General features: G+C 39.5%; 1 protein-coding gene across 1 annotated transcript in view; it reads left to right on the top strand.

Moving 5' to 3' along the window:
- The window catches only part of l(2)41Ab (lethal (2) 41Ab), a 443,174-nt gene extending 419,951 nt beyond the window's left edge, over positions 1 to 23,223 (top strand). Inside the window, exon 13 of the mRNA XM_068228208.1 lies at positions 22,573 to 23,223. Coding sequence (XP_068084309.1) covers positions 22,573 to 22,806 — 234 coding nt within the window. The 3' untranslated portion in view covers positions 22,807 to 23,223. The remainder of the gene's footprint in view (positions 1 to 22,572) is intronic.
- The last annotated feature ends 4,588 nt before the right edge of the window (positions 23,224 to 27,811 follow it).

Below are 27,811 nucleotides of genomic sequence, written 5' to 3'. Positions count from 1 at the left end.
CTATTCGCTCGGAAATGCTTATAAACAGACAGAATCATATTTCTCTCGCCAGAAGTAAAAATCTTGCGTTTTACTCTTCAACTGATAACAGTCTGGTGAATTTTTGCTCGGATCCATTGCACAATTATATCCAATAACGAGTAAGAAGAAACCTACAAACGTACACGAGACTACAAGAATTATGAATTAGCACACAATACGCACATACACTGTTTTTGTAAAAGCGAAGCACATTGATAACATTCTCTCACTGATTTTTTAAACAGACTGTGATTGAAACTGCACTCACGTGTTCAGGACATCCACTGAGTGAGTAAGTATGGCAGCTCCGCATAGACTGCGCCATTGCCAAAACTCGCTCTGAGGAGCGCACCCCTCTTGCCCCCTCACCTATCGTGTGACAACACCGAAGGCGCTGCCCCTGTCGCCCGCGCCATCCCCTGGTCTATACACTCACTTCCGCTTTAGTCTGCTCAAAAGGTGGTCCGGAGAATAGAGGAAGGATGTATGGGAAGCAGGCCGGGAAACCCTACAGGGGACGAGATCTTACGTGACGTTGTAGGGAAAGAAACGTGAGAACATTAACCCTTTTCTCTGACTTTACTCAGCATACAGAATTTAAACAAGGTATAAAGAACACAAAGTAAAAGGATAATTGGTTAAATCGAACCACGAGGTTCCTATCAGTGTTTCTACAGAAAAGTGAATATTTACACTAAATTACATTTAAATAAGTGACATAATTTCGATGTTGAAATTTACAATGAAAATTTAATGGGGAATATGACATAATTACAAGGCAATCTAAAAATGTTACAAGGAAAGGAAACAACGGAAATTAAATTTAGCGCAGAGGCCTATAGATGGGCAGTCCTCTCCTAATACACATCAGTGAGGGATGCATACCTGGAAGGGAATTGCACAGGGTAGTATAATCGGTCCGTTACTTTTCTTAATATATGCAAATGATTTAGGGAACATTATAACATCAAAAATAAGATTGTATGCAGATGACATAATTGTTTATAGGGAAATAAATAACATTGAGGATTGTTCAGAATTACATAGGGACCTTGAAAGTATCCAACAATGGGTTGAAGAAAATAATATGAAGGTTAATGGAGGCAAATCAACTGTTACAACTTTTACAAACAGGAGTTTTAAAACTGAATTTGAATATACTTTGGATGAGGTAGTTATCCCAAAAGATGGCAAGTGCAAATACTTAGGTGTGAGATTTGAAAGTAATTTGCACTGGAAGGGTTATATTGATGACATTGTTGGGAAAGCATACAGATCGTTACATGTCATAATGAGGCTACTTAAAGGATGCAACAAAGAATTAAAAGAGAAAAGTTACTTAAGTATGGTTCGTCCATTATTGGAATATGCAAACAGTGTTTGGGATCCTCACCAAGAATACCTAATAAAAGAAATAGATAGTGTACAGAGGAAAGCAGCAAGATTTGTAACAGGGGATTTCAGGAGAAAGAGTAGTGAATCAGAAATGTTAAAGGAACTTGGGTGGGAAACTTTAAGCAAGAGAAGGGAGGAAATTAGACTTATAGGATTATATAGAGCCTATACAGGAGAAGCAGCATGGGGAGAAATCCATGAGAGGCTTCAGTTGGAAAATAATTATATCGGCAGGACTGACCACAAATATAAAATTAGAAAGAATTTTAGCAGAAGCAATTGGGGTAAATTTTCATTCATTGGGAAAAGCGTGAAGGAGTGGAACAGTTTACCAGGGGTAGTGTTTGATCCTTTTCCAAAATCTGTACAGATATTCAAGAAGAGAATACACAGGAACAGAGAAAATAAATGAAATGTTAGAGGGCATTCGACCAGTGCAGGTTATTGTAAATAAAAAATGTGTGTGAATAAATTAATTCCATCCCCTGGTCTAAGGAGTTTGGACAGCCAAAGTAGGGGACTGCCTGTAGGGGTGAAGTACAGTGGGGACTTTGAGGGCCCTGGGACCACTACTGTAGCTGTGAAGGCCCTTCAGGAACTCTGAAAAGTGGTGGCGAAAGGGGCTCTGGTTAAGACGCAGCAGGTCATTATACTACTTAGGTTGCAGAATGGGTATAAATAAATAAATAAATAAATAAATAAATAATAATAATAATAATAATAATAATAATAATAATAATAATAATAATAATAATAATAATAAGTAAATAAATGCAGTGTAAATTTTAATCTTATAGAAGTTGTATAGTATCATTTGAAGTAATTCCACATACTGTATATCAGTTGACTATATTTGTAAGTAGTACAGGAGATATTATAAGTAGAATTTTGTAAACAATATAAATTTATTAAGGATGAGCTGTGTGTTTAATAGAAAAAATTGTTAGCGTAAATTGTATAATATTGTATTATTGGAAAATTTTCTTCTCTTGTTAATTTAGTATTTACTGCTTGACAATAATCTATTTTAGTGTACCATTTGCCACCGAGGTAGACACCTCATTTGCAGATAAAGAGATTTTGATTTGATTTGATTTGATTTGATTTGATTTGATTTGATTTGATTTGATTTGATTTGATTTGATTTGATTTGATTTGATTTGATTTGAAAAGGATCATCTACAAAATATCTCGAGAGCTGTTACTCATTACATGTTATAATTCTCATGTTAGGTCCGTATTGAAATGTACGTAAATACAAAGTATGTTACAAGTGTTTATTTATATATCCACCTATTCAATACAAAGAGATCTTTTTAGAAATTAAATATTATTATAAAATGTTAAGGGACATGTTTCGCCCATATTAAGGGCATCATCAGCCTCAAATTCAAACCTGTATGGTGAAATATCAGGATCCTGATTGCTCTTACAAGCCATAAAAAGAGGATATCATTATAGGTGTCAGTCTAAACATACAAAATATTAGAATGTCCTTGGCTAAAATTGCAGTATCAAGCTGCATGTCATAAGTTCACATGAATATACTTTCCGGAGCATTGAAAAACTTGTTTACTGCCCTACCCCAACAAGTTTTACATGATATTTAAATTGTTTGATAATTCAAAGAACAATGCCGGTCCCATAACTGAAATTCACACTGTTAACTGCCTTTACATTTTTAAAGAAATATTTCCCAATTTCTCCTCGTCATGAAAGAACGCGTCTTCAAGAATGTGCAGGCGTAGCTTTCCGTACCAGTGTGTCTGCAGTGTGCTTCATATTTGCTAAGTTCGAGTGAAATCAGCATTTAAACACATTCGTGCACGTATCCGAGTTAATGCCTATAGCGCACGTCCATGCTCTGGACCGTATCCGAGTTAGCGCGGATAAGCATAACCTTGGTTTTTAGCCGTTCCTAAGCAGCTGTGGTTTATTTTTGTCACAAATATGAGGGTAATACCCTTATGAATGCTTTTACCTGCTTCCACTATCCAGAAACCGCATGGCCTTGGAGATTTTCCCTTCCAATGCATTTTTTAAATGCTGTTTCTGAACGAAGGCTAGTGCTGGCCAAGCTAGCTGCATAGTTAGTTTGTGATTGCACAAGTGTGTAACCATGGCATTAAGAGACAATATAAGAGTTGACGAAATTGCCGATATCCTAATCAATGAACTAAGTGAAAGTGATGACAGTGAAGAAGATTCTCTGGACGCGTGACAGTATGTGGCAGTTTGCCTTTATTTTGCCCCCCTGCTGTCCCTTATATGGCTAAACCAGGTCTAAATACTGAAACAGAAAACTCTAACAAAGTGTTGTTTGTAAATCTATTTCTCAGAGCTGAAGTTCTCAAATACCTGTATCTGTATATCAATCAGTGCTGTGCCATGTCCCTTCTCTAAACACTCTCTTACACAAACCTGGAGTGCTGTGACGGTTTCAGAAATGAGACAATTCCTGAGTTTGATGCTCACTACCGGCATCATTATTATTACCGGCGTAATAATTTATACCCTCTCCGTAAATATTTTAGGACTGGCTACTTGGCTATTGAAATTTGTGTCGTTACAGTGGTTCGCCACTACGTATTCAACAAGTAATTCATGGTCACAGATGCCATGGTTTTCAATGTTTATAAACAGAAACTTCCACCGGCTTGAAAGGTTACTAAGATGCCCATCTGTAGTGTATGCCTAGAAGGAGCTTTTTCTGTATTCTCCTGCATTCTAGTGTCATAGGTATGAACTACCTCGCCATTCGCTCCCCTCCACAGGGCGTGTATGCGCACGCCATCATTGCGGCTGTGCACTAACTGGAGGCTCCTGGGTAATCGCCATTATCGTTCTGAGAGTGAAGCGAGATGGAATGGCGGCGGCTTCTCTGCTCATCGGCATGGATTTGGTATTTAAAATGGACCCTGGGTGAAGTTAATTCAATAGGGCTTACGCCTTTGTGATCTTCAAGGTTTTTGTTTAATTTTGATTATAATTTCATCTTCCTCACCTGGAGTTTTGGTGTATCATTAAGCATTTCTTCTGCCAAACGTAAGTAAGCATGCGAAGCTGGAGCTACTTCCCACCTACAGCAAGCTGATGCAATGTAAGTGTTTTTACTACGCTCCTTTTACTGATTCCATGTGGTGAACTGAATATTTCGAAAAGTGGAGAACTTTGCGTCATCTAAATTCTGTAATTTAACCTTGTGGTTTTTGAACATTTTTCTTTTTCCGGTTCCAGAAGGAAAAAGAAGTAATTGTGTGTCAAGTAGTTCTGTTCACTGAGGACTTGCGCATACTGTAATTGTTAGTTTAATATTTAACGTTTGGTGGTGGTCCTTCTAGGCCCCATAGGTAGTGGTTAACGCAATGTTTCGGCAAGGTTACTAACCAAGCGAGTTGCTACGTTCGTTTTCTATTTTCATTCTAACGTCTTTTCCAACTTCTTAACTAAATATTATTTTTAATTTGGGTTGTATTTTGGTGGTTTTTCTGTGTCCTGTTTTTCTTTTGTCTCTTAATATGTATTTGCCTATTGTTGATTGGCCCTTCCTTAACTGTGCTAGCCTGTTTTCGTTGCTATGGGAACGCTGATGTTGTTGGGGGTGATGCTGATTGTCGATGGATGTTGATGGAAATGAATTGATGTTTCTGTTATAAAATTAGTTTTGTGGGTGGTTCAACCTGTTCCTTTTAATTATATTTGGCACTTTCCTCTCCCGGTTGGCATGTTTTCCTACCCCGTATCACTGACCTGATTTTTTTTATGATTATTATTTTGGAGAAAACTTTTTGCTTGACACTCGATTGTGACATTACTCCTTTCCTTGTAGGAACTGCTTGGGATGTACCTCAAATAACATTTTCGTTAAAAAAAAAAAGAAAAGGCAATTAAGTGAACTTGATTCCTAAAATTCAAACCAAGTATATAATGGCAATATCAAATTTGGAGTGAGGTGTATTAGTTTTATACTACCGTATATCTAAAAGGTGGAAGAAGTGTTTCAATATGGCGTATGGCCTTAATTAACTTATTAATTAATTTATTTATTTATTCTATTTATTTCTAACGAATCGGTCGACCGTAGGTTTTTCTTAAAACAATTTTTACATACTATGTTAGGTTTATTTCCAGCGATGATTTTTCAAATAATGTGTAAGTTTCTTATCATTAAATCTCTCTTTGTTTCCAAGTAAGTGGTTGTGTAAACATTTTAAGATGACCAGGTCTCCCTCTGGTGTCACCGGTTCATTAAACGGTGAGTACTTGTTTATTTGTCACATCTGATATTTGTTTGGTTTCGCACGTTTCCACAACTCTGATCTGTACCTTTTAGGTATGGTCAGAGAATTTGTGCTGCCACTTAGAGTAATTGCACCAAGTGCTACACTGAGATAACCATCTCTCACAACGTATTGGACAGAAGATTCAATTTTCCCCACTCCTATTCTCCCAAAATCCGTATCATGAAATCGTTTTGAAAGTATCCTGTCATTTCTCCACTTTAGTGACAGCAGCGAATATGAGCACAGCACTGAATGAAATGTCCGTAATGAAAATGAACGTGTAAGTTATTTCCGAATGGTGTTATTCTTATTATTGAGGAGGCCTCATTAAATGTTTTTAACTTGTATGGTTGACTAATTGTGCTGACTGCGCTGGAACGACGGTGTGAAAGTTGCGACAGGGGATGTGTCGGGGAAGGAGGGGTGCGTCCTGTGTGCAGAGGGAAGTTTGTAGAGGCGGCTTGGGAGGGAGTTGTATTTATTGGTTTAGTGGGAGTATTTGAAGACATTGGTTTTAAAATGTTATTAAAGCTTTTTTTCTTTTAAATTTAAAATTTGTAATAATTTGGGTTGAGATATTTGTTTTTTGATTAGCCTGGTTGGCTTTGGTATTACAAGTAATCAATCTCATTGTTTATCCTTATTGAATTACTTCAGTGGTAAAATTTACCATCAAAAAGGCCTAACAGTGGGTTATCCTGTGTAAGGAATTCTAGCAGATATATACACGGACAGTTTAGACACATAAAATAGTGACAAAAATAAAAGGGATCAGCCTATGGCTCCGATAATTATGTAGATGACACATTCGTAATAACTGATAAAGAACTCAACATTAGTGATAAAATTCTTGACTACCTAAATAATCTTGATCATAACATAGAATTCACAAAAAAAGAATGAACTAATGGCTCTATAAACTTTCTAGATATTACTGCAACATGAATCAATAATAATTTTGAATTCCAAATATGTAGAAAACCAACCTTTGCACCAATAACAATCAAAAACAGCTCTCTACATCCAAATCTCAGAAACAGGCAGGTTTCTACAGCCTTGTGTACAGAGCATTTAAAATCCCTCTCACACCAAAAAACCTAAATATAGAACTGAATTATATAAAGAATTTAGCTAACTTCAACCGTTACAAAATATATATGATCAACTGAATAATCAATAAAGTCAAACTCAAACTTTCGACAAATCTCATCCCGGATAAACCTAACAAGTCCAAATTTGCTACTTTCGCATATAATAATCCAGCCATCTATTAAGTTTCAAACCCTGTAAAAAAAAAAACAAGATGTCAAAATTGCCTTTAAGACTCAAAACACCAATCAAAATATATTTCTCAACCATAATTCGGTCAACTTAACTAACAACCATTATTCAGCCTCTGGAATATATAGGCTTACATGTTCACAATGCAGCGTTTCATATATCGGACAAACAGGCCGCAGTTTTTATACCAGATACTTAGAACACTTCAATGCGATTAAACACAATAAATTTTCCGTGATGAGTTCTCATATGAAGGAAACAGCACACCAATTTGCAACAACAGAGCCAAACTTAAAAATCATTAAAAAAGTAAATGAAGGTAAATTAATAAATGAATTTGAGAATATCTACATCTAACTAGACTAATATTTTAACAAAAACCAGAACCTTAATGATGTAATAGGAGTTAAAAATCCCCTTTACAAACAAATTTCCAAATTATTACAAATTTTAACTTTAAAAGAAAAAAGCTTTAATAAGATTTTTAAACCAATGTCTTCAAATACTCCCACTAAACCAACAAATAAAACTCCCTCCCAAGCCGCCTCTACAAACTCCCCTCTGCACACAGCACGCACCCCTCCTTCCCCGACACACCCCCTGTCGCAACTTTCACACAGTTACAATACGAGAAGTATGAGCTGTCAGTCGTTCCAGCGCACTCATCAGAATTAGTCAACCATACAAGTTAAAAACATTTAATGAGGCCTCCGCAATAATAACACCATTCGGAAATAACTTAATCACTTTATTTTCATTGCAGACATTTTCGACATGTTATCTACAATCCTACATATTATGTAAGAGTCTCTCCTTTAGACCAACAACACAACAAGAGGCAGCAATTCTAACTTCAAATCAAATAAGTACAAACAATCCTCTCTGACAACAGGACGGAAGAATAAATATGAGAAGTTTTTATTTATAATCATAAAATAGGTCACAAAGTTTTTAACCAGATTTTCTCTTTAAAATAAGTTAATGGAAGTGCAACTGTTTCCAGTAATTTTCATATAATAAAATTCAAGCTAGAACAAAGTTTTAGAGAATCAGACCAAGAAGAACATAACAAGATTGTCAACATATTTTAATTATTAATTAAATGATCTCATAATCAGTTATTCTTAGGTATTTTATAATCTAGTGCTATTTGTCAAACTATCTACACAAGAACTTGTAAAATAGACATTTTAAGCCTGTACAATGTAGAAACTAGCAGTATTTTAGAAAATAAGCAGGATCCTGATTATTGACAGTGAGGTGCGAAGTTGATGCCCAGCAGAAGGGCGAAACATGTCCCAATTAGATGGTTAAAAAAAGGATTAAGTCCTAACTATATGGACATTGCATGTATTGAATAGGTGGATTATTTGAATAAATATTTGTGATTTTTAAGACAAAGAGGGGTGTACCAGGCAATTCTCAAATGGGGCAAAATGACGCCAGCCACTCGGCAGAAAGAAACAAATCTGAAACCAGATTGGCACTCTATCCTTTCATGACAAAAACAGTAAATAGGCCAAAAAAAAGGTTTCTTTTATTTCCTGTTTATTTACTATTTATTTACTGCTCACTTGTTAATGCACTTAGGCATTTTGAGAACTCAAATCCTCAAAAAACAATAACATTCCTGAATTTCATGCAGACAGTAGTTAGGAACTTGCTCCAGGGAAAAAGTGAACCTGACATACGAGTACAGTCACCTCCCTCAGACATCTCTCAGCTCCAAGTCCACGTCCTGCAAAAGGACACCAGCCAAGGATCCACCATTTAGGTTAGATGAGAAGAGAAGTTGCACTTTCCACCATCAAATAAAGTACAGTTCCCCTCAAGAAGGTGCAAAGTGTGCTTCAAAAATAAAATTATTATTGAAACATGCTATGTTCTCTACCACACCCTCCAGAGATACTAGAGGACTTCTTTAAGGTATGTGCAATTTTTTTTCTTTTTTTTTTTTCCCATATCTTGTTTAGTTTAGAACTTATTATAAAAATAATTCTTTGTTGTTTGCTGTGCCACTAACAGCTGGGCCAGCCATTTAAATACACCACTCAGATCACTGGCGAAGAAGCGTGGCTAATATAGTCAATTCGTACGCCCAAATAATATTGTCAGTGTCGATGAAACTGCATTGTTTTTATATTAATTTTTATGCCGAGCCCAAACGGACGTATGGTTTTAAAGGAGAGAAGTGTCAGCTGGGAAATCGTACAAGGGTGGGGGTCACTGTACTGTGTTGCAAAGCTCATGGAAGTGAGAGACCTCTTCCCTCGTCATATGAAAGTTGGATAAGCCATGTTGTTTTAAGGGTGTTGGGCACTTTCTGTGCAAGTACAAGGCATCTAAAAATGCAAACAGTACAATAATCCAAGCGATAAAGTCTTTCCACAGCAGAGCCAGCATCATTTGTCGTTGTCTTTCAATCGTGTTTTTTTGTCTTTCATTACGTCAGGTAAGTTTACCAGTGTTTTATCCAACTGTATTATTTGAATAATCTAAATGCTTGAAAAGCCTTACATCTGATATGTTTTTGCATGCTCTATTGGTGAAAAATATCTAATTCCCTCCATGGGAATTTAGAATTTTCCATTCGGAATTGCTAGGCGGGAAATGATTCCATTGTGGAGATTTATCTCCCGTATGCAGTTATCAGACTGTGCCTCTTATAAGGGCTTCTTATAAGTTCACCTGCGAGAGGCTACGCAGGGACAGACACACATCCTCGCCAAGTGGACATACTCTCCGCCGTCACAACTTCCAATTTTTGCTCAGCCGGACGGCCTTCATCTCTACCTGCCACCCAGCCGACCCTAATCAGCATATAGGTGACGCCTCGCTGGCTGTTCACCTCCCCACGACCACGGCCTATTGTATCATCCCCCGGAGTGGATCCAGCCATCTTCAAGCAAGATATCATCGATGACCTCGCCGCTGACTTCCCGGTATATAACGTCTACAGAATGAAGGATGGCTACACCTGTACACCCTCCACGCAGATTCTAGTGCATCTCAGCGAAGAAGACTCCCTCCGCCTCTTCTTCGCTTCCGGCGCGATGATCCATTGTAAGAACTATGCAGTGGTGCCAACCCCTCCATACATTCAAGCCCAGCTCTCTGAAAAACCAACCCTTGTTCCAGTTGTTCACAAGCCCCCATCCCGGACGACGCTTCAGCCATCAACACCCTCCTTCCCAACAACCACCGCCATTACCAACACCACGACGTCCGCTAGTATAATTTCTTCTCTTCCTGTCACAACAGTTACCACTTGTCACCCATCACCTGTTATGTCGTCATCTCTCCCAATTTCTTCACCCACTGCCCTTCAGCAACTACCTGCTAGCACGCCGGACTCAACTATCGCCGCTTCGCCAGCCAACACCGCAGCAGCCGCCGCCCAGACATCTTCACAGTCCCCTCCAGTTGTGTATAGCTGTGTACTACATGGAATCCCACCTCAAATCTCCGACAGGGACGTTCTACAAGAACTTCGTGTGGCGGGCTATTCGGATTCGGAACGTCCATGGCCCTACATTTATGGTGTGGCTCCAACTGCCTACATCTGATGCCGTCCACCAGCTCATCACCACCGGTGCCAGTGTCCACGGCCAACATTATCGAGTAGAACCCTCTCATTCCCCAGACTCACCCGGTCGCCAACCCTACGATCATACGTCTAGTCGCCCCCGGTCAGCCCCTCCTCCTGTTTACCCATCTCCACCAGTGTGTCCACCCCTTCCTCCACCCCTCCCAACGTTTGAACTCCTTCGTCTTCTCATCGCTTCCCTCAATCATATGACAGCTACCCTCCATCTCCTTTCATTGCACCTTTACCCAGGCACTTCCTTCTGAACTTCATCTCTCCCACTTGCACTCCATCTTTTCCCTTACACCCTTCCATAAATCATTTCTTGTCTCGCATGTACTTATGAAGTTTGTTCAATCCTTAGGCATAGAAACAATTCATATCCCATCTCCTACTTCTTCACATCCTTTACCCACCTCCTTCTTCCATCACATCTCCCCAACTGGCCTGCATCTCTTGGCCAGAGAGAGGGCATTACCCTCTGGGTGGCCCGCCCCACCACTTCAGGGTGGGGGATGAAAGCATTGTTAGTAATAGTTCATCTGCAAGACAGACAACACCTCTTGCACGACACATGGACATAGAGAGGGGAACACAGATCTCTTCAAGGCAAACTGCTCAATAACTCCACGCAACACCTCTTTTTTTGCTCGGCTGGGTGACTCAGCACCTTTATTATAACACCTCGCCGAGCTCCAACCAAGCATATCGGCCTGACACCCAGTGGGAAGTCGGGCTCCCTCACAATGCCCATCTGCATCCTACACGGCGTCGATATCACCCTTACTGATCAAGATGTACTCAACCACCTTCGCATGCTGAGAATGCATCTCGGGTCCGGGACAATCTTATTCCAACACGGCGGGTCCTGCTTCAACTCTCCACAGCAGCTGCCATCCAGAAACTTCTTTACCACGGTGTGACCTTCGCCGGCTACTATTATGCAGCAACGCCTTGTCCTCGCTACTTCGCAGACGCCTTTGAGCTGCCCATCACAACATCGTCACCTCAAGGCACGTCACAACTACTACCATCGTCTTTGTTGCACACAACCCTTGTCACCACCACAACCCCTACTATCCTCACCACTTTTGCTCACACCTCCTTTCATCCTCCCATCACCACCACTGCTAAGTCCCATCCTCCCCCCATTATGTCATCTCGTATTCCCACCCCCTACAAACCCAGCCAACAATCCGCCTTAACTCCGCCACCCGCAGACGATTTTCTTCAGCCACCCGCAGATGACTCTACCACCGACCAACATGCCCCTGCACCACATACACCACCGTCTCCATCAGCGTCTGACCGTTCTATCATGTATAGCTGCGTGTGTGCGGTGTGGATCCCACTATACCTGTAAGAGCAATAGCCCATGAACTTCGCTTGGCGGGACTACCAGTGCGACGAGCATTTAGGATTTACAACGAACATGGGCCTACATTTTTAGCACGCCTACATTTCCTGACTCAAGACGCCGCCCAACGACTCATCGCCCAAGGGACGCATCTCTACGGCTGCTTTCACCGGGTCGAACCATCTCGATCATCTCCCCAAACCATGCCCCGACTTAACACACCACGTCACCATTCCCGGCCAGCCCCTCCTTTCCACTCACCCCATCTACACCTCCGTGCTTTTCCTTCGCCTACTCATCACATTCTTAATTCACATCTATTCTGTGTTCCCCACCCTCACCTCTCACCTTACCCTTAACACCCTGGTATAAACCTTCGCTACGATCGTATATCTGTCTTAATAATCATGTAACCTCTTTGTAATATGTCTCTGTATTGTTGTTACAATAAAAACTCAGCATAACACCACATCCCCCTTATCCTTTTCCATCCCCCATTCTTCACATCGCCTTTTCCCATCTCCTACTTTTCACAAATCTTCCCAACCCCACCCAAGCTCACGGCCAGAGGGAGGGCATTACCCTTCAGGTGGCCTGCCCCACCCCTTCAGGGTGGGGAATGAAAGCATTCTTAGTTAGTTAGTTCACCTGCATACACCCCAGCGTCAGTGGGTAGGGTCTGACACATCCTACTCTGATGAGTCTAGTGTCAGACCCAAGACGAAACGCTGGTTAATAGAGCAAAATGCCTGAAAAGCCTTACATCTGATATGTTTTTGACATGCTCTATTGGTGAAAAATATCTAATTTTCCATTCGGAATTGCTAGGCGGGCAATGATTCCATTGTGGAGATTTATCTCCCGTATGCAGTTATCAGACTGTGCCTCTTATAAGGGCTTCTGATAAGTTCATCTGCATCGGTAGATGCAGAGTGGGTTGTTGTCCCATATGCTCTGTACTCTGACCGGCCTACCGAGCAAAGGAAAGTTGGCCATGGCTCTACCGTGGCTCTATGCCTCTGCATTCGGGAGACAGGCCTGGGGCTTCACGCCTGGTTCCACCCGTCGGCTGTTCTGAGAATGGTTTTCCGTGGTTCTCCATTCTCCTGCACTAAGGCGAATGCCGGGACAGTTCGTAGTATAGGCCACGGTCGCCCACCTCCTCACCTTCTCCGCACATCTCCTTCACCGTAACAAATCTCCCGGCCTGAGAGAGGCCTGCCTCACCCTTCAGCGGAGGAATAAAAATGTTTAGTAGTTTACCTGCAAACACCCCAGTGTCAGTGGGTAGGGTCTGACACGTCCTAGTATCAGACCTAATACGAAACACTGGTTAATAGAGCAAAACGCCTGAAAAGCCTTACATCTGATATGTTTTTGACAATCTAAGTGCATCTTCTTGTTGGATACATTTTGGAAATAGTGTTTTCTGTAGCATTTGAAACTGTGAATCGAGGTTAACGGCATGCCGTAACGGGTCTTAGAATATTTTCTGAATTACGAGTTGGCAGTTGTTACTTTGAAATCATATAATCGAAGTCTGATTTTTGCATCCCAACGACTTCAAATTAACAAGGTTTTACTGTAATAAGTATTTCTGTACCATAAGTACCAGTGACAGCAGATGGCAGGATGGCTAGTCCACGTTTCCATATTGATCATCAGGGGCCTGTTCCACCAACGAACTTTGCACCTTTTCACTTTGCACTTGTCCAACTCGTTGGCTGAACGGTCAGCGTACTGGTCTTCGGTTCGGAGGGTCGTGGGTTAGATTCCCAGCCAGGTCGGGGATTTTAACTTTCATTGGTTAATTCCACTGGCCCGGGAGATGGGTGTTTGTGCTGTCTTCAACGTCCCTGCAACTCCTCACACACCACACACCACACACAGCACTCTCCTCCACCACAATAACACGCAGTTACCTACACATGGTAGATGCCGCCCACCCTCATCGGAGGGTCTGCCTTACAAGTGCTGCACTCTGCTAGAAATAGCCACATGAATTTTGTTTTTTACTTTGTACTTTGCACTTTTTAGTTCAGATTTTGTTCCACCATCACTTTTCGGATTTAGCTTGCAAAGTGAAAAGTTACGCCTGTTATGTTCCTCCATTGGTACAGAAATGCAAAGTGCAAAAAAATGAAGTGAAAATTTTTCAGAAATCTTGCAAAGAGATGATTCCCTTTTCACCTGTTAATTGAAATGAAATGGCATACAGCTTTTAGTGCCAGGAGTGTCCAAGGACAAGTTTGGCTCCCCAGATGTAGGTCTTTTGATTTGATTGCCGTAGGCGACCTGCAGATCGTGATGAGGAGGAAATGATGATGACGACACATATACACAGCCCCTGTGCCAGTGAAATTAACCAATAACGATTAAAATTCTTGACCCTGACGGGACCCCTGAGACCAAAGGCCAGCACGCTAACCATTTTGCCACGGAACCAGACAGCTGTTAAATAACAAGTATGTACACTAGTTTCTCAGCCTAGAATTTGATTTAGGGATATAAACACTTTACGATGAGAGCTTTTGTTATCATCAAATGAGGACAGTGATGAAGAATCCAATAATCCAATGAGAGAACGTACAAAGACAGGATTAATTTTCATAACCTCACTTTGATGGAATTTCACGAGTGTTTGTGTGTTACCCCAATACAGGGTGACTATATTCTTGATATGATTGGTCCTTTATTGAAAGCTGCAATAAAAATAAGTCAGTCCCTTTCCAGAAATGAACAGATTCTCATATGCTTACATTTGTTAGGAAATGGTACCCAGCTGCACAGTGTAGCAGCAATGCATGGGATATCAAAATCAACTATTTGCAGAACTGTTACTGAAGTCAATTCGTTGTTGAGATATTTTGCTAACTGAACTGAACAGTAATATCTGTTCCTACATTAATAACATTCATTTTTATTTACTAAGCTAGATTTCTAGTGATCTACATACAATAAACATGGTGCTGTGAAATTTAAGTTCAGATGAATCACTAAAGACTTTTGTTGGCTATGCATTCGTCTCTAGTATATACAAAAAGCTGCAATGCCACTTGTAAATTCTGAAGGCAATATCCCCAATTCCCTTTGGTAAATTTCCACATGGAGAAGTTCCTGCCTCGTATCTGGTTCACTATTAGCGACAGGACACGAGGAACTTGACAGCTTCCTTTTCTTTCTCCTCCTTCACTTGGCTTTAGGCTTGAGATGTGTAGGTAAGATGAAATCATTACATATATTCTTCAATCACTACCACATCACAATTTCAAGCTTGTCATCATGTGACAGGTTATTTTTAAAGTTGCCAAAAAGGACGTCCCGGTTTTCCTTGACAACTTCTAACGCCGCTAGCTTTTTGTAATTTTCTTTCTTTCCCATAATCAAAACATTAAAACTGCCGGTACCACAATTATATCGTCAAATTCACCGCGAGAAATAAAGCATTAAAATCATGGAGTATTATATAGTTTGTCCATGGAATAAACTTGATTGGATCACTCATACTCAAAGACCTTGAACTTTGCAAAGAAATTGAAAAGTAAAACGTAAATCATAATGGGACAGAAAGACTTTGTACTTTCCAAGAATTGAAAAGTGAAAAGTGCAAAATTGCAAAGTTTGTTCGTGGAACAGGCCCCTGGTTTTCCACTCTAGGAGTCTCTTGTAAAAACAAAATCTTTACACATATTTGTGGCGCATTAACAATCGAACACAGGTTATGGTTGTACACTGCAAGCACAACACCAACTACGGAGGGAAGCTCCAAAAGTGGATCTTAGACAAACAAGGGATAGAACACAACACCTTCTTGTAGTTTAAGGACCAGATATATAGTTTTTAATTAAATGGCGGTTGGACAAATAGAAAGTAATAAAATAAATTAAATAAAGTTTTCAACTGCAGGAATTTACATGTCTTGACCACCAGTTATTAGTAGCAGATCTGAAAGACATTAATGTACCGAAGATAACAACAACGGGAGAAGTGGACAGTGGTGAGGTAGAGTGGACAAGATTTTAAAACACCTCGATAAAAGAAGCAATAGAGGTTTGCGGGAAGACAAGTGCGAGAGTAAGGGAAAAAGAGAGTTTGAGAGAGTAAGATTCTCAATAAAGGAAAGAAACATGGCACAAAAAGAACGAGAAAGAGAGAAATCCAAGCCAGAACAGGTAATAGACGAGGGGAAGATCAGAGACCTTGAGCAAGTTTACCGGGACAAGAAATTGAGAGTTAAAAGAGTAGTGGAAGAGAAGAAGATAAAGTGCTGGGAGAAATTTACTCAAAAACTGAAGGAATACAGCAGAGGAAATATGAAACTATTATTCAGAGTGATCAGAAACAAAAGGAATTCAGTTGAAACCATCAAAGCAATTGAGGATCCTAATGGAAACGTGGCCAGGAAAGAAGAGGACATCAGAGAGGTTCTGAGGAATCATTTTGATCACCTACTGAACACGACAGAAGCAGATCAGAAAACAAAAGAAGCAGCTGTTGAAACCTGCACAGAGATACCTCCCATTACATGGGCAAAAACAGAAGCACCCACAAGGGAAATCTCCAGGAATCTATGAAGTCAGCACGTACATGATTAAAGCAGCAGGAGTCCAGGGTTTAGAGTGGCTACACAGAGTGGTCAATGCAGTTTGGAAAGATGGCAAGATACCTACTGATTGGAGCAAGGGTGCCATTATCCCCCTGTTTAAGAAAGGAAATCGCCGAAAATGCTCCAACTACCGGGGAATAACATTCCTTTCTCATGGGCTTAAGATTCTTGAGAAAATCTTAGAGAGCAGATTGTGAGTCATCTTAGAGCCACAGTTTGAAGAGGAACAGTATGGTTCAGGCCTAACAGGTCCACAACAGACCTAATCTTCAGTGTCCATATGTAAGTGGAAAAATATTGGGAAAAAGGCAAAGATCTGTTTATGGTTTTCCTTGACATTCAGAAGGCATATGACAGCATTGCAAGAGGGAAGATATGGGAATGCCTGAGAAAAAGGAATTTGCCAGAGGGACTGGTGAGGAAAATTCAGATGCTGTATGAGAACTGTACCAGCTGTGCACGATTGGGTGACGGACATTCATCCTGGTTCACGACCGAAAGCGGAGTCCAGCAAGGCAGTGCACTATCCCCATTATTGTTTATCACCACCATGGATGTCATAATGAAGAACATCAAGAAAACCTCTGGTGAACTAAATGCAGTGGCCTTTGCTGATGATGTTATGATCTGGGGAGGAACCGAGGAACAAGTACAGTCAAGACTCAATGAATGCAAGGTTAAGTTCCAGGAGTTCAATCTCAAGATAAGTGAACTCAAAACAGTAGTGATGGCAATAAACAGAGAGGGAGAACCAGCAAACATCATGCTAGGAAACCATCCACTAGAAAGTGTGGAAAGCTTTACATACCTCGGCAGTGTAATATCTCGAGATACACTAGCCACAAAGGAGGTGGCAAATAGAGTGCAGCAAGTGCAAACACTCCTCTGGGATCCCAAAGTACCAACAAAATGAAAGGTCGTGATGTTCAATCAGTACTTCACACCAATCCTAACCTATGGTATTGAATATAAATTACAAAAAGAAAAGTTTTCCACCTATTCAATACATAGTTATGGGACTAGTTTGAACCCTACTCGAGGTCATCATCAGCCATGTTTAATATTCGACAAAATCCCAAAACATGTTTCAAGCAGTGAGAACAATTAACACTAGGATGTGCGGTTGAATCAGGCGAAGAGCTGTGGTGCAATATTACAAGGTCCCATTTGTTCCGCTATGAACTGAGGTTCCACCACGCGCAACTCCAGAAGAATTGTAAAACTTCACATTCAGTCTGCACAGTTCCAACAATAAACCATGCAGCCACATCAACATAGCTTGGTTACTTAACACACCAATTATCAAATTTTCTGCTTAAGCTGATACAGTGTGTAACCTCCTCATTACACACAAACACAAAATGAACGCAATGATACATGGTAATATAATATAAGGAATATAATTAATTAATATAATCAATTAATATAATTAACAATTATAATTAATATAATATAATTAATGCAGATTTAAAATGTTAGAACGAATCAAAGATATTAAAAACAAGCACACCAACAAACAGCAACATGACGGCTAAGGAAAGGATAGTGGAAAGTGGTGGGACCATATCCAGGCGGTGAAAGGTATTGGCAATGCTGAAGAAGCGAAATGAATGATGATTCCAATTCAATATACAGTTTACTTAATAACACGCAAATGTGATCAAACAAAATTCCACAATAAATCGCAACATGATTACAACAATAACGAAAATTTACCCAAAATGCACAAATACAGTGACGCTACTTTACATAACTTCAGGAAGGAAAATCTCACAGAATGTTCAAGTTTCGTGGTGCAATATTTAATTTACATTATACCGTCAGAAAGAATATACGCGGAAGAAAGGAAAACACAACATTTAAAATTATTATCTTACCGCAGAGCTTATTTAGGAGGCAGCCCCCTCAAAAACACTTCTGAGGAAAGGTGCCCGTCCTAAATATGAATACTTTAAGATGACGCAGATTTACGAGGCAGCCCCAAAGGGGAAAATTACGATTTACAATTACTATCAAAAGGAGTTGAACATTTTACATTTAGCACAATTTACGAAAACAAATATGATGTGACTTGCTGGAAAGGCTAACTCATATTAAGAAAAATTTGGCGGGTAAGCTCCGGCAAAAGAAATTAAATGGAACAGTACATTTGAAGTTAACTACCAGAAAGATGAAAAAGCTAAAGTGCTTACCTGTTGGAGGAGCCAAGAAGACCCGTCACCTGGAGAAGGCAACAAGACGGCTTCGAAGAACTTAGCTCCACTACCGGAAAAGGTGACGTAGAGAAAGGACCAACGAGCGTCCGCCAATCACAAATATAGCCAATGAGGGCCCAGCAAATTATGCTGATAAAGTACCTCATGTAGCATCAAGAAATTTCCAAACTGATGCCAAATGATGCATCCTGGAAGCATCCCACCCAATCTGCCATGTCCCACAAATATTTCATCTTATCTTTAAAGGTTTTTAAGACTAATTTTTCACAACAACTAAACTATCTTGAAGCAGTGTCATAATCAAATAACTGCAAATATTTTTACACACAGAATACATAAAAACAAATAAATAAATTAACACAGGAGCATATTCAATTCCCGACAGTGTTCCAAGTCCAAATAATCACTACATCTTTTCAATCACTGCACAGTGTATAATCAACTCCTCACGGATTCCTCTAGAGAGGATCTCAAACATTTGTACATACTTGTATAATTTTATTATATGTGTCACGTTATATTGTTCAGTCTTAGTACCATAGCACTCGGTCCACAACCAGGACCTACTAAAACACCCTGGGTCTCAAGTTGATCTACAACGTAGAGCATCTCATTTGTACTTTTATACCCAGACTTTGTAATGTGTTTAGTGTACTTTGTCACTTGTAATACCACAGCTCTTTGCCTAATTCAACCGCACATCATAGTGTTAATTATATATTCATACTTTTCTCACTGCTTGAAACATGTTTTTTTTTTTTTTTTTTTTTTGCTAGGGGCTTTACGTCGCACCGACACAGATAGGTCTTATGGCGACGATGGGATAGGAAAGACCTAGGAGTTGGAAGGAAGCGGCCGTGGCCTTAATTAAGGTACAGCCCCAGCATTTGCCTGGTGTGAAAATGGGAAACCACGGAAAACCATCTTCAGGGCTGCCGATAGTGGGATTCGAACCTACTATCTCCCGGATGCAAGCTCACAGCCGCGCGCCTCTACGCGCACGGCCAACTCGCCCGGTGAAACATGTTTTAGGATTTCATCGAATATTGTCTATTGTTTAAATACGGCTGATGGTGACCCCGAGTAGGGTTGAAACTAGTCCTATGTAATGTAAATATAACTATGTATTGAATAGGTGGAAAACTTTTCTGTTTATAATTTATGTGTAATCTCAGTTCAATACGGACCAACAACATGAAGTTCATAACCCATGACTATGGTATTGAAACCTGCACCCTCACTAAGAAAGACTCATCAAGGTTGCAGGCATCCAAGATGAAGTTCCTTGTGTCCACAATTCAAAAAACCAAACTGGACAAGTTGAGGAATGATGTGGTTAGGAAGGAAGCTGGGATTGTTACATCATTGTTAGATTGGATGAGCATGTCCAGACTGAGGTGGTTTGGACATGTAATGAGGATGGACAGCGACATGTGGCAGGGAAACGGATGGTGGGAAGACCAGGAATCCACTGGATGGACATTGCAGATCGGGGAAGGACACTGGAGGACGTCATTAACAACAGAACGGAAGAGGCTCACCAGCAGTACCCGGGCAATTGGAACTGTAAAATGATGATGATGATGATGATGATGATGATGATGATGATGATGATGATTTTAGAAAAAGCTGGAACGTACCATTACAAATTATGGTGCTGCCAAGCTCAATATACTCATGTGTACAATTAATGATACAATTTATGGGTATGTATGTATTGTAGTTCATGTTTCCACATCCTTGGTTTTTACCAATTAAATTTTTATCAAGATAGCCAACAGGCTTAATTGACCACAAATTATTACATGTTGGAGTGACCTTAGTGAATACTGAAGTGTATATAAGGAAACTGTAAAATATTAACTCATACAAAGGGAAGTGTTAACCTAAATAAATCAAAAGGGAACAATAAACAAATCCAGATAAACACGTATCGATGACAGTAAATAAGTAAAAATAATAAAAGAAATTAAATTTAAACCCTGGAGAACAGAAATAAAACACTAAAATCCATCAAACAAGTTAAATGCGTTATCGTGACCTTGTTCGACATATTAAACATGCTGACACAAAACATACAATGCAGGTGACAACATTAAGTGGTCACCACCTGATGACAACAATACAATATTCAAGGAGCATCAACACACGGTGTCAGGTCCAGAAAAGAAACTAACTAAACTAAAAATGTGATGACGGTGATGTATCCATATAAGACTCAGACAGAAAAAAGAAATAGCATCATCTGTATGAACCTGGGAATCTAGCTATCTCTCTGGATCAGTGGTAGAGTGTCGGCCTCCGGATCCCAAGATAGCGGGTTCAAACCAGGCAGAGGTAGTCGGATTTTTGAAGGGCGGTAAAAAGTCCATTGGACACTCCATGTCGTATGATGTCGGCATGTGGTGACACATTTCGTGCTTACCCGACAAAATTAATCTCAGCCACAGACACCCAAGACACTCGGTCTGCCATCTAGTGGGCCTAGAGTAAAACGGAACGTCGAAATTGATGAGCAGACAGCCAGACGGTAGCTGAGACCTGCTAACTGTACAATGGCTCACAGTTTAAGGGCTCCATGTGGTGGAACATTTGCTAGTGCTGCTCCTTCAGTGGACTAAAAATGACTACGGAAGGAACTAACAAGTTCAAGTAACACTGAGAAGGATCACACATGGTTCAGCTTGGCTGGGCACTGTGTGTTTGTACTCATGCCTGCGACACACACAACACGCAGTTCCCGTTGTTGGAGGGACAACCTAGCAATAACCACAACTACGTCATCTCGTAGTGCACTGGCTACTTTAACTATCTCTGTTTGATAGCAGCTACCTAAGGGGCATGTCTCCTTAAGGAACACCAGAACGGGCAGGACATGGTGACTTTCTAGGCTTCTCTTATACCCACAGCATGGTCTGCTAGAAAATAATGGATTGGAAGAAAATTGGCTTCTTTAAAAGACTGTTAAATGGCATGAACACCTGTAATGGGCATAATAAAACCAACAAATTCTTGCTTAAAAGAGCGTAAAATGGATTCATATCATAAAAACCCCATGTTTTTGTATACAAGAATAAAATAAGCAAATATGCTAAATTTTATCCCCAACGATAATAATTATTAGACAGAGTCAAAATTAATGACTCACAAAATTGAGAAAAACCTAAAAACGAAATAAACATACCGTAGTTTAAAACATGGTTTGCTTAAAAATTGACATGTAATTATACGTTTCAACTCACAACAAATCGCAAAAATACTATGACTCGCGAATTTAGCCTATTTTCTGTTGTTATTCATGAAAAGACACAAGCCAATGCTTGTCGATTTTGAGACAAAATCTAAGCCAATCACTGGGGAAATGAACCTAAAACACTAGCAGTGATTTCAGAGGGTACCTTCAGCGATGTGCTAAATCAGAACTTAAGTGAGCTGAAAGGCCAAGATAAAGAGAGAGGGCTGTCATGGAGGTTAAATTAATGCAGGGAGATCCTTCTTATACAAACAATTTCCAACCTCCCTTTGATCAGGTGCCAACTTCAAAGAATCTGTCACCTGCATACAGTGAACTGAACGAAAATAGTCCTGGGCGTTCAGTGCGAGAAGCTATGCGGGTTCCAGTTCCTAATATTTACTGCATTCGGTTCTTGTGTGTGCTAACCAATAGAAGGACAAACCTTACAATGAACTGTTGTCTGCATAAAACATTGAAAGTTAAATAATCTTAAGTATCTTAGAATTGTTGTCAACATAAAGGTTTACTCAAGAGTTAATCTCCTTTGACTGTCTCTAATAATGTCCCACTGACAAGTTGACTCTTGTTTCAGAACCTAGAACTGCTGGTGCGACGTCAGCGCAAGGTGAGAATGTACGGAGAAGTGAAAGCCGGCCGTCACAAGCTTCTGTACCGAAACGATCAAGCTCTTGATGGAGAATTTCAAAGACAGAAAGCAATTAATGCCGATCTTATTTCTGTCATTGAGTCCCTTCTCAGCGACTTTCCATCACTTCGGTTTACACTGACTAGAACATTAAATACACTACGTTCACCTTCGGCCTAATGGACTACTGCTGCACCAAGTCAACAATATCTCACTAGGTTTGAAGACACTGTTCTTTATACTGCGTTTGTCTGAAAGTGAAAATGGGAAACCACAGAAAACAGGACAGCCGACGGTCAGTAGTATGTTTGTTATAATAAAGCTCTTTAAGTATTCGTTATGCATACCTGCCAACCTCCAGGCATCATTTTTGGTTGTACAATCTTAAAGCTGCCATATTTTTGAAGATGAAGAATTCTTCCTTCTATATATGAATGAGCCCAAAGAAGTGTTTCTGTTGGTTTTTTTTGTAATGGTCTCCCTGCTTGAGCAGTGCACGATCGCTTACATATGAAAAGTCTCCGTATTGATGTTACTAAACATGTACAAGTTCAAATGTAAAAGATCCACCAATCCAATAGCAAATACTTCCGCTAATACCATCAGTACCAAACCATTTTACACTGAATTATTAGAAAATTAAAATCTATGGGAAAACTAATGCATGACTCGTTAAAATCTAAAATGAAGCATCAAATTAAAATATGAATAGAAAATGAAGTCATAAAACATGAGAACCTGTGGTGTGGATCAGTCTTATTTAATGTTGTGGTGACCTTGAACCATTGAACCACATGCAAGGTCTAAAAACAAAGAAAATATCGTAACTGAATTAAAGAAAGAAGGTTAACGGGAATGTGGGAGTGTACAGAGCACAGACGGGGTTGTGCTCCCCACCCGGTAGACTGTCAACATATGTGGACATGGAAAACTCTGGATGAGACCTAAAATCACTGTAACATTTTCTTTTAATGGCCTAATGTAATATAATGCAATACTCCACAGAAAAATAATTTGGGCAAATATTGGTGAAGTGTTTGCTTGGTCCGAGAACGAGTGTAACACAGTCAATTGTTACAGTGATGCAAAAACCGACTCCAGAAAAATTTCTTTCATTTGGGGAACTTACATGTATCTAGGAGGGTTGCAATCACCAAATCTGTCTTCTTCTTCCAGAAACATTTGTGATTATGCAAGTCGTTCACAGAGACTCTTCCAATCTTCTCTGTCGTTCATTACTGTCTCCCATTGTAGTCCTCTCCAATTTAAGTTATCCTCCATCTTGTTCATCATCTTCTATATTCTGTCCATTCCAGAGCTCTTCTTGCTAATCTTTCTTGTCCCATTGTTTTGACATGGCGGAACCCCTTCATCTGTAGCATGTTTGGTAGTGTTTCATTTCTTATCCTCGTTTTACCCAATATCCCTCGTGGGAAGCTCATCTCTGTCGCTTGTAATCTACACAGAATTTTTTTTTTGTCCAAGTCCAACATTCTGATCCATAGGTCAATATTGGCAAATAATATGATTTATATATCATGATTTTTGCTTTGGTAGGTGATTTCCAATTTCTAATTATGTCTGATACACAGTAATAAAATTTTGAGCAATTTCTTATCCTCTCCGAAATTTTTTACTTGATGTTTCCTTTCCCAGTTAGCTTACTTCTTAGGTATTTTTCCACTACACCTAACATCTCTCATTTTTCTGTTTTCTTTACTGATTTTCATTACCTCACTTTTTGTTAAACTTATTTCCATGCCTCCTTCTTCAGTTGCCCTTTGCCATTGTTCATTTTCTTCCCATATCATCACATCGTCTACATATGCTATTACTTTCATATTATTTGATGTTGACCCTTGGTGAACTTTCCTCATAATGTTGTCAGTCACTGTATTAAAGACCACTGGTCTGCATTTCCCTTAGAATCATTCCAAAATTTATGAAACTCATGGAGATGTTTGTTTCTGAATACTCCCTTAACAACAGAACACCTATCCGCACAGCTGTACAACAAAAATGGTGAAAATACTTCCAAGAGAAAGCAACACAGGAAGGCTTTCAGAAATCTGTGCAACAGTGGAACAGTTTCTGAGTCTAGGCACCTTCTGTGTTGACTGCCTGAGCATGTTTAGGGGGAAGCAATTCCTGATACTGTAGTGAAGACAACGTTGCAATACTGTAGCATTGCACAAACTGAGTTTCCCCTCCAACGTCACATCTCTCTCCAACATTTCCTCTTTTATCCAGAGGTTTCGTCTACAGGAATGGCCTCAGAAGTGCCTTGTGATGATAATATAGGGCAGAAAAGTTTCACAACTTCTTTATAATTTCCTTTGTTTGACAAATCTTTCCTGTGCACTCCTACTGAGCGAGCTTGGGTTCAAACCCTACTGTCGGCAGTCCTGAAGATGATTTTCCATGGTTTCCCACTTTCATGCCAGGCAATTAATTAAGGCCACGGTCGCTTTCTTCCCTATCCTATGATCGCCATAAGTGTGATGTTAAGCAAATTGTAAAAAATAAATAAATAATTGCTGCCTGCATTAATCAGTTTGTTATGTTTCCAACGAGCGTTCAGTTCAAATGATGTTTCTAAGTTATTCCCGGACCCTGCCAAGACATCCAGTGTCATGAGCTATTGTCAATATTCCACAAGACAGTGAGTGCAGCTCTCTTGTTTTCAAATAGATTTAATTTAATTAGCTTTTTTAAGTCCAAATTTTCCAGTAATTCCTAAGTTCGCTGATAAACGATGATCAGAGGCAATAAATGAAAAAGTTGTTTATTTATATGAATTTGGCATGGTTCTCAAGTGCTGTATGCCATTATTGTTTTGTCAATTTTTGAAAATATTGCTTTTCCTGGCAATAAATGACATTTTGACAAGAAAAAGTATATATTCATTTCATGTTGAAATGAAAAAAGCAATTTCCAAACTAAACATTAGCAATTGCTTGCCGTGATGTCACAAGTAATACCTACTTCATTTTGAAACTAAACAACATTAGTCGTTGAAGACTTCTCTGCTGTTCAATGATGGGGACAGATATTTTCCTGGAATTCTGCTGCCTCCTGCTCCTTTTGCAAGCAGATTTTGTGGTTGTTGTTCCTGTTACCTGTTGTATTTTGTTTGCAAAAGGATACTATTGCTAATTACCAGGGTTTTACCACCAATATTCTTGTCCTGTCCTGCGAGTCTTTGAGAATAGAGAAGTGGTTGAAGTGAGGCACAGCAAAATAAGTGCGAATTCATGTGTTGAACAATATTGAGAACATGGATTTTGTGTAAGTACTAATAACATTGTGCGACACGAGAATTGCTAGGGGCTTTACGTCGCACCGACACAGATAGTTCTTATGGCGACGATGGGATAGGAAAGGCCTAGGAGTTGGAAGGAATCGGCCGTGGTCTTAATTAAGGTACAGCCCCAGCATTGACACGAGAATTGAACAGAAAAGGCGTAATGCTTGTGAAAATCTCACTAAAACCAAGAGCCATGTCAAGCAAATGGACGACTGAGAGGCAACTGAGCTTCAAAAGTTTGCTTCAAGCTCAGAAAAAATAAAAAAGTGGAGTTTATTATGGACACAACAGAAACTGTTATCGAGGTACCTCTGCTGATATTCCTATTTGTTCAAGTTAGTATGTTATACATGCGACGTAAAAATTATATAAACTTTGAAAAATAGAACATCTTGAAATCCCGTAATGAAGTAAATTTGAAAAGTTCTTTAATATGTTTGCTTGACTTGCTAAATCTAGTAGTTTTTGTGATAAAAACATATTATTTCATTTAAGAAGTAACAGTTGAATTCATTGCCTTAATTGCCCCGCTCCCTCCCCAGTTATAAGTTATGAATATTTTCATTACGGTTAATTAAAACCATTAAGATACACACAGTTTTAACATCTTCCACCCCACCAAATAGGCTTGAAGTGCTCACGATTGAATTAATATCTAAATTTAACTTCATACATATCTTATGTACATTTTCTAACATAAATTATTTATTTTATGCCTTGAGAATGTTGACAATCCTGCTATAAGGTCCCAGGCTCTGGGGAACACTGAGTGGCTGAGGAAACAGTGTGTGCAGATCATAGCGGTACTCTTAGGAACTTGCCAGCTAGGCTCCTGTAGTATCCACATCATCTCAGGCAGATATGCTGAAATGTCTCAGCCGGCGGACATTCAGTGGTATGCTTTTCTAAATATTTTCATGCAATTGTTGATTTCTTTTCTAAGAACGGAAGTGTTTCAGTTTCTGCACAAAATCTATGTGATGCTAAATACTGAAAGATACAATATTCGTTCCTGATAATTGCAGGTCCAATCTTGGAGTTTCAATATAAAGAAAAACCCTTAACTCACCTTGAATTAGCTCACAACGAAATGTAAAATATTAGAAAGTGGCCACTTTGGAAACAGAACTTGTAGAAAGTAGTGATGGGCTAGTGCAAACACTTATTGCGTGACAAGTTTGCGGCCTCCTCCCTTCCGTGTCAACAAGCGACTAGGCTGTTCATTTCTACCGAGGTCTACTATTGACGCAGTAGGTATAGCATAATTATAAAGTATACGCATTCTGGCATTGTAAGTACGTGAATCTATATATATAATATCAGAGTTTTGTCGGTAAATTGCTCAGAATTGTATTTCTGTATTGGTCGTGTCCACAGTAGGAAAGAAATGCACATTTAAATTTTCCATAATTTCTGTCTGTATGTACACACATCTCAAGAAAATGGCTGAAGAGAATTTAATCAAAATCGGTATGTAAAATCCAGGAATAAGTGGCTGCTATCTAGGCCATAAATAATTTTATTTATGCTGATTGAATTTAAAATATAATTCTCAAATATTTATGTTATTAGTGGTCCTATCGATAAATACTACATAAGTTATGTAGTAAATTTTATAAGATGCCCTAATATCACAGAGTCGGAATAAAACTAAATAATGTGAAGGCCTACAATATAGAAAGCTCATATAATTGATCAATAACATTACATTGACCATTGTTTGCTGTGATGTGCTTTGCATCTTCTGCTGCCATTCATCTCCGATAGATGGGATTACTGCTGCGTACCAAGTATGAAAGCCTGTCTGAATATTGGTGGAAGTGAATGGGAAGTTAGATCTCTCTTCTTTAACTTGGTTCATAAATTTTCTGGTTCTGG

The sequence above is a fragment of the Anabrus simplex genome, chromosome 6, assembly GCF_040414725.1.
Source record: "Anabrus simplex isolate iqAnaSimp1 chromosome 6, ASM4041472v1, whole genome shotgun sequence".
Classification (NCBI taxonomy): Eukaryota; Metazoa; Arthropoda; class Insecta; order Orthoptera; family Tettigoniidae; genus Anabrus; species Anabrus simplex.
The sequence above is the reverse complement of the archived record's forward strand: the minus strand, read 5'-3'. Positions and strand labels throughout refer to the sequence as shown.